Source organism: Haliaeetus albicilla, chromosome 4 (genome assembly GCF_947461875.1).
Source record: "Haliaeetus albicilla chromosome 4, bHalAlb1.1, whole genome shotgun sequence".
Classification (NCBI taxonomy): domain Eukaryota; kingdom Metazoa; phylum Chordata; class Aves; order Accipitriformes; family Accipitridae; genus Haliaeetus; species Haliaeetus albicilla.
The window spans coordinates 53,717,501-53,729,732 of NC_091486.1; the positions used below are offsets into that span (position 1 = coordinate 53,717,501).

The following is a 12,232-nucleotide window of genomic DNA, read 5'->3' on the forward strand; positions in this document are numbered from 1 at the left end:
ACAACTCTTCTTCCCTGAATTTATTTTGGTTGCTCTGCCATTTCTATTTACAACACCCACAGAATAAAGCCTCCTGAATTAGGAATAACAGTACCCACCATCAGGTCTGCATCCAGAAGGTCGTGGAGCTCCAGTTGCTCATACACCTTCAGGCGGTATGCCTCCATTTGCTGTTTCTTCTTTTTAGCCAGATCATAATCTTCTTTCTCTACAGCATAGCGCTTCTCTACCTCATATCGACCAAGTCGTTCCCCTACCTAGAAGGTGGTATAACAGGCTAGCTTGGAATCACATTACCATATATATGTATACATTTCAGTATTTCCAGCCAAGCTACTAAATCAAGCTATCTGATTTTAAAATTACTGTTTTGAAAATATACTGGAAATCATTATGATTCCTCATGAACACTAGGGTCCCTGAGGGACCACGGGAACACTGTTCGGCTTAAGAGATAAACAGTCTTTCAACAATACCTTTTGCAAGTCTGCGATAGCTTGTTTGAGTTTCTTGGCATAATCATAGCGTTCATGATGGACAGCTTCACGCTTCTTCTCATCCAGTCTACGTATTATCTGAGCAACTTCTGGATCCTGGTACATGTCAAAAGCCAAATCATCCAGAGGTGAAATGGAGTCAGGCTTCCTGAAGATATAAAATGGATAAAATAACCTTTCAGTTAATCCAAAATAAACCAGTCTGAGCATATGTCATCTCTCTTCACTAGCAGGGAACTAACAAAATATAGAGACTGAGAACTACTTTAGACTGAGCAGACATTTTGCCAGGGTATACGCAAAAAAACATCCTTACCCAAGGTAAGTTCCATCTAAGGCAGGGTCATCTGATTTAATTCCTAAGTAGTGGTCTATCAGCTTCTCTCTGGAAGGCTTTGTAAGGGGGGAGAAAAAAAAAAATCTTAATGCACATTCAACATCAAGTATGTGTTCAGGACAGAAATTGTGACTTGCCACAATCAACATAAGCTACACTACTTATAATACTTATGTTTTGGGGCATATTGAAACAAGAGATCTTGGAGAGGCTGAAAATGTAAACGTTCCAATTGATTGTGTTTTATTTTTTGTATCCACATATTAGGCTCAATTTTTGAGAACTTTCTTGCTTCAAGATAACAACAAAAAAAAATCAATACATGGCAGCTCTGCTACAGCAAGAAACTAGCAGAAGAAAGATGCATTCCATTACCCCAAGAACCCTGTAACTGAGTATGTGTAGCAACATTAAAAAGACAGGGATGCTTTGCACTTACAGTATTATTGCTGTCATTGCTGTAGTCTGCTGGATCTCCAATAATGTTTATAGCTACTAGGGCAACCTGGGATAGATTTAAAGAAAATGTAAATGCATAAGGTTATTACATTTCCATATCTTATGAAAACGGAACCAAAAAAATTTGAACAAAAAAAAGCAGGACCTGTGGTCTCCAGGGTGGTATGGAAGCAAAGAAAAGCACTAAGTGCTAAATGTACTTCATGCTTCATTACAGACCACATTCATCTACAGACCACAGTGTACAGTCATCAGTTGTTCCCTTCCTGCACTGCTCTGGAATGGAAGTGAAGAGTCACTGCAGAACTGAGGCAGATATTTGCTTTTTTCTGTATTGGGATGGCTACACAACACCTCCACTTAATGCCACATCAGATCCTAAAGACTAAGAGTGGCTTTGTAGAAACTGCAAAGCTGTTCTCAGAGAAAGCATTTTGTCTTCAGCACAGAGCCTGCTGTGCAGTCTAAAACTCAGAATGGAAGGCAGTAATGGAACATGCACTTGACTCGTTTGTTCTGGATAAGTTGCATGCACTTGGTCATGATTCCAAGTCACTTACAACCTCTTATTTGTATTTTCCATTTTAAAAGAAACCAAAAATAAACCCAGGAGCTTTCAAACAACATTATTAGCTTCTACAAACCAAGGGAGTGGATTTCTATGCCCATTCTGTACTACTGAAATGCCATCTAGCTTACCAAGTATGGACTCTTAACTCAACTTACCTGACCGTATAAGTTGTATTTATTGACATAATTTTTATGGAAAATCAGCTTCAGGTACTGGCCAACTGCATCCATATACACAGATTTTAACTCTCGTGCTTTGAAATCAGTCTTTTCATTGTCTGAGAGAGGGACATAACTGAGAAGGAAAATATAACAAGTAAGCAGAGGAAATGTACAAATACACAGCTGTATTTCTGCTCCTCAAGTTAGCACTTTGATATGGTTTAAAGCGCTCTCATAACTGAAACAATGTGTGCTGTCATCTGACAAGACTGTTCACCTACATCATGCTTCTCACACCTACATCTTCAGCTTTGTTACAGATCTAAGTGAGTACGGGATCTCTTTACTGCTTACAGCACAGTGTATTAATATTGCATGCAAAGCACAATGAATATTCTTTCCTCCTGAAGCCTTTCTGATTAAGGTAATAAAACCATTTAGAGCTTTTTGACTTACCCTAGTCTGTGAAATCTCTCTGACTGATAAGGAGCAAAGTATTCAGGCAAGCTTTCACTGATGTAGAACTCAATTTTGCTTGAAATCATGTACTGGTGAGCAAGCAACTGCAGTTTTCGTATTCGACACCTCTCCGCCAACTGCAGAACAATTTCCTGTGGATACTGACAGAGTCTGAAAACATACACAATTTCTGAATCACCTTTTTAAAGATGACTTCACTTCCAACTCAAGTAACATTTAATTATGAAACTTTCCAAAGTTATTATAGTTTAAGTCAGCATTGCAGATATTGTAAAAATAAACCAAAGAGTAGAGTAGAAACACTCTTCACCTTATCGCATGCATGCATATGTTAAAGTACGCCATACATGTCTAGAAGATGTGGTGAGAAGACTGGATTTTTAACACTAAGCCAAAGCGGCTGCAAACTCCAAGAAGACTGACAAGAACAAAAATGGTTCCCTTTTTTCCTTTTAAAGGACTTTATTTAAATGCAATGCGATGCCTTTAGGTGGTAACCAAGGTGCTTTTTTTCCCCCAGGATAAGGATTCCACGGGATTAAAGTAAGTTTTCTGGTTTTATAATCAGTTTGGTCTGGGATGCTGTAAACTACTCTGACCATGCAAGGTACACCTCCTGCTCATTTTAAACTCAGTGCTTCAGGGCTCCGCACCTCCCGCTTCCAGTACCTGGGTGATCGCCATCCATTCACAGTCGGTGCATGAACCATCAGCTCTTTTGCACTGAAGCCATCTTCGTGTCCCGATGAACTAACAACTATAAAACCGATCTTCTGTGGCATCCTGCAGAAGCGAGCTAGTCAAAGCAATGATGTTTCAAGCTTAAGCTAATCCCTGGAAGGACAATAAAAGAACATTAAAACACTACAGCCAAAGAATTAAATCCTGTGCTCCACCAAGTCAGTAGATGATGACTACAAATCTAGATTATCTTTAATTAATGTTGGCACCATAAACTGCACCATATTCTTATGCTGAGTGTTTTATTAGTACTTAGTGAAACGAGGGTTTAGCTAACTTGTATAGCAAATTGCTAATAAACTCAGTTAAATCTGCTAATCCGAGATGGAACCTGAAACCACTTGAGTTCCAAAACGCGCACGGGAGCGGCCTGTACCATCCTCTGTCCGCTTGAGCCAAAGGGAAGAAGCAAAGAATAAAGAACGGGGTCAGTTTAGCCAAAAGCTAGCTAGCTAGCACCGTGTCACAGCTACGCACACACCTGGGCTGCTGACAGGGGCGGCAGCAGAAGGCAGGAGACAACGGGCAGGACAAGGGCCAAGGACCACCGCTACCCCCCACCCCGTGTCGTAGAGATATCACGGCATTAATTTCGGCTCCCTCTCTCCTTCACCCCCCCCCCCTCCCCCGGCCGCTTCACCACAGGAGGCGGCAGCAGGCCGAGGCGACAACCCTCAGGCCCCGCAGGGGTCACGGCGCCGGCTCAAGGAGGGGGACTAAACCGCCCTAAGCGGCGGCCTAGCGCACGGCGGCGGCCCGGGGGGAAGGCTCGCCAGGGCCGGAGAGGAAAGGCAAAGCGGAGAGGGAGAAGCGGCCGGGCCCAGGCCCCACTTGCCTGACTGCGGCCCCATCGCCGGGTCTCATGGCAACGCCGCGCCCGCCGCCGCGCATGCGCGCCCGCCCGCCCGAGCCTCCCCGCGGCGGCGCGTGCGCGCCCGGGCGGCGGCGGCGGCGGCAGCGGGAGAGCGGGCGGGAGCATGGCGGAACCGCTGCGGGCTGTCCGCCTGCGCGGGTGCGGCAGCCCGCAGAAGTTCGGGGTGGCGGCCGGGAGCCTGCGCGGGTTGTTGCGGAAGGGTTGCCGGTTGCTGCAGGTGCGGGCCGGTGTCCGAGGCGCGGGGCCGGGGTTAGGGTCAGCCCCGTCTCTCACCCGCCCGGGGGGCAGCTTCCCTTGCCAGGCAGCCGCCTCTGCCTCTACGAAGACGGGACGGAGGTGACCGAGAGCTACTTCCGCGCCTTGCCGCCGCAGACGGAGCTGGTGCTGCTGGGCCCCGGAGAGACCTGGCGGGGCTGTGAGTCCGGCGGGGGTCGGGGGTCCGGGGTCCGCGGTGGGGGGGTGGCAACCGGCGGCGGTGGGGCAGCGCCCGGGCCCGGCCGCGGCCCCTGAGCCGGTGCCGTCTCCCCCGCGCAAGCCGCAGGTGCCAGCGACATCGAGGGGTTCCTGGCCGCCTTCTACAACCAGAGAGATGCCGTCGTGGAGGCGGCGCGGAAGCTGCTCACCGACGAGCAGGCTCCTCGGAGGCAGAGGCTGCTGGCGGATCTGATCCACAACCTGAACGAAAACAGCCTGGCCGAGGACAAGGAGGACGACAAGAAATGGTTCGAAGGTACGTCTGTCGCCCGCAAGGAGCTGCTTAGGGGCAGCAGGGCTCACGCTGCTCGAAGGAGTCGCTCCTGTCAGTTTTACTGTTCGGAAGGAAAAGTAGTTCAAAAATTCAGGACTCCTGGCTGGTGCGATTTTGTACCCAGTCCGGGGATTAGTTACCACCAACATCAGCGTGAGTTTTTGTGCTTCTCTAAAAGAGATGCATATTTACTGTCAGAAAATGGTAAAACAACCCCAATGTTCCCTATTGCTTCACCCAGGATTGCTCTGGAATACATCTTTTCCCCCGTCAATATAGGTCTGCATTTACAATCTTTTAACGATTTGCTAATAGTATATTGATAATTTGCACCTATCAGCCAGCTAACTAGACTTTCTTTGCAAGTTCCCTCTCCCATTCCCAAGTCATTGTTGCAGGTCGTCCTCAACAACTCAGTTTTCTTTTCACAGCCTCTTAGTGCTCTGTGTGTGCGCATTAATGAGAAACATTTAACAACTATAATATCAGCTACTGCTCTCACAGCAGATGCTCTGCGCTGTCCTTTAGAGTGCTAAGAGCAGGGTAGTCTTGAACCAGTAAAATAAAATCGGGAAAGAAAAAAATCTGTGCACGCTGAGTTTGGGAAAAGAAGGGATAAACACCCAGCTAGGCAGAAGCACAGCACTAGAAGTACTAAGTTACAACATAATCTAACTCCCTTTAGGTCTAGAGTCTCGTTTTAAGAACAAATCAAGCTACATGCGATACAGTTGTGAAAGCAGAATACGAAGCTACATGAAAGAGGTAACAGTTTCTGTTGAAGTAACTTACTTTCAAGCTGCTAGTAAAAGTAATTCTGTGACCACATATATATAAAACACTTTTACAGGGCAATATGCTCATTGTAGAAAAGAGCCTCAGGCTGCTACAGGCACCAAGGAATGACTGGGTTTTGTTTTTCCCCCACCCCTAGGTTAGTAGTTTTATTTCCAATGTTCATCCTACAGCAAGAGATGCATATAAAAGGATAATTGACCTGATGTCAGATAAACTGAGATCTGTGAAATACAACGGATGCTACTTTGACAGAAGAGAGGAGGAGGCAGTCCGCCTGTGCACTGCGGAGGGATGGTTCTCTTGTCAGGTAAGTTCAGCCCTTTCTGAAGCAGAGAGCCTTGGTTCCAACAAGCAGTGGCATGACTTGCAATGACATTAGAGGAAGGAAACAGGTATTTGGATGCTTGCATAGTGCAGTATCAAACTTAACGGGGTGATGTTGTCATAGCGTGTGACCTATCTTTGGTTCATTATAGCAAGTGGAAGGACAGCGCTGGGGTGACGAGCAGTACACCTTTCATTGTAGCCGTCTTGTTTTACAGGGACCTTTCGACAGAGATGACTGCCCATGTAAGCATTCTATCAACCCCTACGGTAACAGGGAAAGCAGAATCCTCTTCAGTACCTGGAATCTCGATCACATGTATGTACAAAGTATTAATCCAAGCTTACCTGTTTCATGCCCTTCATCTTAGGCAGGAAAGGTAGAGCCATTGAGTCTTTACACTGCCACCCCCCACCACCACTGTGCAGTTACCTCTGCTGTGACTAGTGCATTGGATGTGACTAGAGGCTTGGATGCTGCAGCTGTTTCTGATAACGTAAAATCCTGATGACAGATTATAATGCCATCTCTCATTAGCTGCTTTGCTTCTGTTCAGATTTTCTTTGTATGAAAACATACCCTTCCTCACCACGTTATCCTTTGTGAAGGCTAAAAAGCCCTGGCACAGGATAAAAAACTCTGGCAAAACCCCTCAGACCCATTTTCAGGCATTGTACACTTGTGAAGCAAACAAGATTTGCTAAACTAATTTCCTCAGGAAAAAAATAAATCATAAAGCTAGTTATGGTGAAAGAATTCAAATTCCGCCTGGCTCTAAAAGGAAGATGGAGACTTGATTATTATGAAAAAACTTTTGATGGCAATATTGTTTTCTCTTTTGTGTACTGAAGAATAGAGAAGAAACGTGCTGTTGTCCCAGAACTGGCAGAAGCTGTCAAAACACGAGATGGAAGAGAAGTAAACTGGGAATACTTCTATCAGCTGCTGTTTACCGTGGATAATTTAAAACTTGTACACATTGCTTGCCATAAGAAAACCAACCACAATCTCAGCTGTGACAAAACTAAAATTTACAGGAAAAGGAAGCAAAACCACAAGATTTCATAGTGCTGTCTCTGGAAGTGACTTGCTTTTTACAAAATCATGTCACATGCTATCATTTTTAAATAGCTCTAGTTTCTTAAACAAAAACTTATTTAGGAGTCCCTGGCAAAAGAGACTTGCTAAGTAATTCAACTGCAATCTCACAACACATACATTCATATCATGCCTAATTCTACTCTCCCGCCTTCTCACTTACTACAAGCCTTCCTGTGTTAAGCGCAATAAAATAAAACTGTGAGTCAGATTGTAAAAATGAGGCCAGAGGGTGACACTGATTATGCCCTACAATCTCTTTCTTGCTCTGACAAACATAGACCCAAAGGGCGATTTAGTGACAGAGCTGCTGGCTCTTCTGTACCAAAATACCTGCACTCATCCACGACCATGCCATTTGCTGTTGCTTTAGATGTACATCTCCTAGAAGGAAGATCAAGGCCATGACATATCTTTGCTTTTACCACCTTTGTTCTTTGTCATCTTTCCCATTGATTTCCCTCTCCTTTCAGTTTCTACCTTTTTAGCTTGAATTTGCTTGGAGCAATACAAGCAATTTTACTGTATAATCATGTTTACCTGCCGCTTTAAGAGAATATTGCTTTTGTAAAACACTTCCTACCTCAGATAAAATACAAATAGATCAATTTTTACTTGGTTTTTTTTTTAAATACCAGCTGATAGCATCTGAACTTTTAAGGGCTGTCAGTGTAAATGATGTGAATTTTTTTTAAATAAAAAAATTACTACCATTCTTCTGTGTGTGTATGTGGAGGCAGACGTGCAGGAGTGATTAATCAGGTGTAGTATAGCACAGCCAATACAGACTAGAAAGACTGAGCGCAGGAAAACGTGTTTATGAATGGAGCACTAGTTATTTACTGCTATGTAAAGATCATCACTCATCTCTAGGGAAGAACTCCGTTGTCCCCCATGTTACTGGTCCTCTTCTTACCTGGGCAAATCCAGCTAGTCCACACAAGATGATAGTATTGCTGTGTGAGCCATAACTAGGTCTTAGAAATGCAGGAGCTTTGCTACAGAGAGTATTGTTTTACTTTAAACAACAAACTCAATCCCCCTCCCAAACATTTCAACACAAAAAGTAAGCTGGGGGCATTTTAAGTACAGGATTTCTAATACCAATGCATTGAATCAATCCTTCCAGATTGCCTTACTGAATATACGCCATCGGTAACTAAGATGGAAATGCACACTACACTGTGTTGAGATTGGGGAAGGTATCACAGCTATGATTCTGATGACAAACACAATGTCGTCTGTATGGCACAATTCCTACAAACTGAAAATCACCATTTTACACAGTGCTGAAACCGAAGTGAGTGTCTGCGTGTGAAGACATATTTGCTATAAAGAGATGGTAGCAAATATGGCATTTAAGGAAAGCTGGGAGAGCTACTTCAAGATGGAGTTGTGCTGAAAACCATGAATATGCTATTAAAAAATTAGATTTTTCTGTGTTACAGAATTAGAGTGAAAAGGAGCCAAGAAATATCGTTGACAGAAACAATGCATCAGCTGGAGTGGAAATGTGAATAAATTAACATGTCATGCATATACAATTTGTTTGGCTTACAACTTTTGAATGTTTAACAGGCTATAGCTGTAGAAATTAATATTTATTTAAACCATCTGCTGATAACATTTTTTCTGTATTTTTAGAAATGTAGAAGAAACTATTTATAACAATAAAGATCTGGAAGCTTATTGCATAATCACACTTTCAAAGGAGTATTATCATAAACGTTGGGCGAGTTAACAGTTCCTGAAATCATCTGAGCTTGCTCACTGTTGTATAAAACTGCAGGCCAAAATAACAATTTCAGTGGACTAACCGATATCCCTAGCAATCAATACTGGTTTGTCTACCAAGTCCGCCCCTGAGAGATTTTATTCCTCCTTTGTTACCACCAGTATATTTGTTTACGAAATTCCTATTCGTAACCCTTGGAAGTCAACTGAAAATACTGCACAAGCTGCATTACACAACTATTAGAAAAGGCAATGCTTACAGCTGGTCTGGTGGAAGAGGGAAGCAGTCAGCTTCATGTGGTGGTTGTTCAGAGAACTGATGTGCAATAAAAACGTACTTAACTTCCAGAGATTAACACCACTGAATTCACATTGATATCCATGCATTTAGTTTTGCTAGCGGAACTGCATTTTAGAGGTTTAATTGGTTCTGGTTTAGATGTCAACAATGTAATACAACTTACACAGCAGAGGCCTGTGTGCCTCCTTCTACTGGGTAGTCAACTGGCTGCATTACTAACTGGATGCCACAATGTTAGACATCGCAGAATTAAAAGAAAAAGAACCTTGTTCTAACATGGTTTTCTTGGCTATTTTTAAAAAAGGAGCGAGACCAAACGTTCACCCTAGATATTGGCTCAAATTTATAAAAAAGCAATAAGAACTTCTATTTTCCCTGGTTTTTCCTAAATATTAGTGGTAAAATGATAAATTACAGTTTAATTCCAAATCACTGAAAATTCAGTCAGTCTTTGCCCCAGATAACCATGGGAGAATTCTGTATCTGCCAATTTCAGAAAAACAAACTCTACCAGTTCTGCCTCTGAGAAAAGGCAAACACAGACACCTTATGTTAGTGGCACAGCCAGCCATCATTACGTGGTTGCAAAGAAAAGAAAAAAGGTTTCATTTGTTTACAGTTTGTTGTTAGACAACATCCTCTTCCTCCTCCTCCTCATCTTCCTTTGCAATGAAATGTAGCTTCCTGAATTCTCGCCTGCTCATCGTTGTGCTTGGGAGTGCAACTGCTGGGAGATCCTTTAAGAAAAGGATAAAATCATTCAGGAAGGTCTGTTGCGGCAAATGGCAGACCTCCTACCTCTCCAACAGTTCACATACTCCACATCTGATACATGAGGCACCACCACACACCTCTTCACTTGGAAGCAGTGGCATAAAGCAATAGCTAAAGCTGAGGAGCTTTCAGGGGAGCTTGCCTGAACCAGTCACAGCTCATGGTCAAAGCAAGGGCTGGCATTCCTTCTGCAGGCTCGAGAAGTATTCAGAGAGGGTGAAGTGCTCCACAAACAAAGCCTCAGTACTCCCACTAAACACCAACCGTGACCCCTGCTAAATACCAATTCTCATGAAACACCTAAAACATGAAGGCATCGCTTGCCCAAAGTTATGCAGTGTTAGAGGCAGACCTGGGATTCAACTTTCAAGCTCTGGCCCCTGATCGAAAAGCAGAGGTGGCCAGAAAGCTTCCATTCAAAAGAACCACAATAATCACAATTTAGAACCAATGACCAGTGAAAAACTATTTTGACAGAATAACACTCTATCTATGAGTAAAAATATCTATCTTATGGAATTGGAATAATAAAATCTAAACAAAAAAGATTTCACATCTGAAATTAACTGCCAAGGCATCTCAGACAAATAATTCTATCTAGGGGACAGGGATATGACTCCAGATGTCTACCGATACTGGTCAAGTTTGCCTACAATTTTGAGGCTAGCCTTCTTTTGTCTGAAGATGCAAGACTGAAGTGGAAGAGAACTGAATCTGTAGAGTGAACAGACTGTCATCATCTTACCTGGATAAACTCAACATCTCCAAAGAACCGGTCCACTGGCATTGGCTGGTTGCTGTCTTCATCCAAGAAAGCACTACCCTCTAACTGTATCGGCTTCTTCGGGACATCTGCATCCTCCAAGCTGCACCCATCTGACAGTACACTCTCACAGCTGCTTTCCTCTTCACTGCAGACATGATCGTGCAGGTTTTCATCACTGTCCATTTTTGATGGAGCACTGCTTGATTTCACTGCACGTGGCCCGAGAGAAACATTATGCTCCTTTTCCTGTTTCTCTTCGTCAGCCTCCGGAATGCTTTCACCCCTTTTCTGTTGAATTATATTGCGGTCTCCTGGATCTTCTGAATGTTGATCCCCATCAGATGTTTTAGGCACTTCCCCCAGTGCAGCAAGGTTTCCACTTGCACATGTAAGTCCTTCTAGTTCTGATTTTACTAGACTGTTTTTTTCACTTTTGAGCCTCTTTGAGGGTTGTCCGCCAGCTGCTTTGCGTGAAGAACACTGTTAGAAAAAAAAAATAGGATCCTAAATCTTACTTGAAATAAAGAAAAATAAAATCACCATATCTCATTAGTTCAAGGCTGGATGTGGAACCGAAGGGCTCCATCGAGCAAGGGGCACCGTGATCCAAAGCTGCATCGCTAAGAAAAATAATTAGTAGAATGTGCACGAGAAGGAGGAAAGTGGAGCAGATAGCTTACACTAAACCACAACGTACAGTCCATCACCAGTGGAAAGCTACCTCTGAAAGCATAAACTAGCACGTACGTGGCCAATCACCATTCTCCTATTTTCTTAGGGATGCTGTAGATGGCAATTAATGTAGCAGAACGGACTATCAGCCGGGCCAGCAAACCGTCCCGCCGCTTGCCGCACGGGCCAGCAGCCTACCACCGGCCTTCCAACAGCCAGCAATCCGAAAGCTGGCCCTGCGGCACACAAATCTGCCCCTGCGCCGTGTGTCTGCACGCAAGCCGCTAACAAAGTGGCAAGAAGGCAGGAAAGGCGAAGAATTTACTTAAATTCTCCAGGTAGTTCCCTCACGGCCATGCCTGGTTGCACCCCCCCCTCACACTGTAACGGCCCGGCCCCGTCCCCTCCTACCAGGCTCGGCGTCCGGGGGCCGCCCGGCTCCTGGCGGCGGGCTGCCGGCTGCGCTTCCCCCGCGGGTTGAGCGGAGGCGGTTGCCGGGCGCCCGGCCGCCACAGACCCCTTCGCACAGCGCCCGGGAAGCCGCCGCCGCCGCTGCCGCCGCCCTGGGAGCGCCGGGCCGCGGGTCTCCGAGCGGCCCCGGCCCCGGCCCCGCGTCCCGGCCGCCGCACCGCCCGCCGCCATCTTGGGGAGGGCGCCGGAGCCCGCGCTCGCCATCTTGTGGAGCTTCTCGCCTCAGGGGCAGCCGGGCCTTGCCGTCCACCTGTCCTCCCCGGGTGCCGGGTGAGCTGGTGGCCCTTCCGGACCGAAATATCGGGCGGAGGGAAGCCTCGTCCCCGCTGGGTGTGGGGGGAGACGGGGCCTGGGCGGGGAGGCCGCCTCGGCCTGCCGCAAGGCCCAGACCCTGACTTGGCCCACAGGCAGTGTTACGTTAAAAT

General features: G+C 45.4%; 3 protein-coding genes across 10 annotated transcripts in view; 1 reads left to right on the forward strand and 2 right to left on the reverse strand.

Moving 5' to 3' along the window:
* The window catches only part of CEP104 (centrosomal protein 104), a 26,104-nt gene extending 16,275 nt beyond the window's left edge, over positions 1–9,829 (reverse strand). For 3 of the 5 annotated variants that reach the window (XR_011324516.1, XR_011324515.1, XM_069782822.1), the window contains exons 1-8: positions 4,082–4,163; positions 3,175–3,339; positions 2,482–2,655; positions 2,020–2,158; positions 1,274–1,339; positions 814–890; positions 477–645; positions 99–257 (exon numbers count right to left, since the gene is read on the reverse strand). Coding sequence is in view for 3 of the 5 variants with exons in the window: in XM_069782822.1 (XP_069638923.1) it covers positions 99–257; positions 477–645; positions 814–890; positions 1,274–1,339; positions 2,020–2,158; positions 2,482–2,655; positions 3,175–3,287 (897 nt within the window). In the remaining 2 variants the exon portion in view is untranslated. Of the gene's footprint in view, positions 1–98; positions 258–476; positions 646–813; positions 891–1,273; positions 1,340–2,019; positions 2,159–2,481; positions 2,656–3,174; positions 3,340–3,727; positions 3,751–4,081; positions 4,164–9,741 lie in introns of those variants that run through there. The other 2 variants (XM_069782824.1, XM_069782823.1) reach the window with 2 other exon arrangements.
* DFFB (DNA fragmentation factor subunit beta) lies at positions 4,086–8,786 on the forward strand. Of its 4 annotated transcripts, none has more exons than XM_069782836.1 (7): positions 4,095–4,337; positions 4,409–4,535; positions 4,656–4,850; positions 5,554–5,633; positions 5,803–5,973; positions 6,209–6,309; positions 6,843–8,786. In XM_069782836.1, exons 1-7 carry the CDS (start codon positions 4,224–4,226, stop codon positions 7,057–7,059), a joined length of 1,005 nt encoding a protein of 334 aa, XP_069638937.1. In that variant the 5' UTR covers positions 4,095–4,223; the 3' UTR covers positions 7,060–8,786. The 4 variants fall into 4 exon arrangements, with proteins under 4 accessions (XP_069638934.1, XP_069638936.1, XP_069638937.1 ...); XM_069782837.1 differs by having other exon boundaries at positions 4,096–4,337; positions 4,662–4,850; XM_069782833.1 differs by having other exon boundaries at positions 4,086–4,535.
* On the reverse strand, positions 8,676–12,026 carry C4H1orf174 (chromosome 4 C1orf174 homolog). Its single transcript, XM_069782838.1, has 3 exons — positions 11,748–12,026; positions 10,644–11,144; positions 8,676–9,861 (listed from the first exon to the last, which is right to left on the reverse strand). Exons 1-3 carry the CDS (start codon positions 12,009–12,011, stop codon positions 9,751–9,753), a joined length of 876 nt encoding a protein of 291 aa, XP_069638939.1. The 5' UTR covers positions 12,012–12,026; the 3' UTR covers positions 8,676–9,750.
* Between the last annotated feature and the right edge of the window lie 206 nt (positions 12,027–12,232).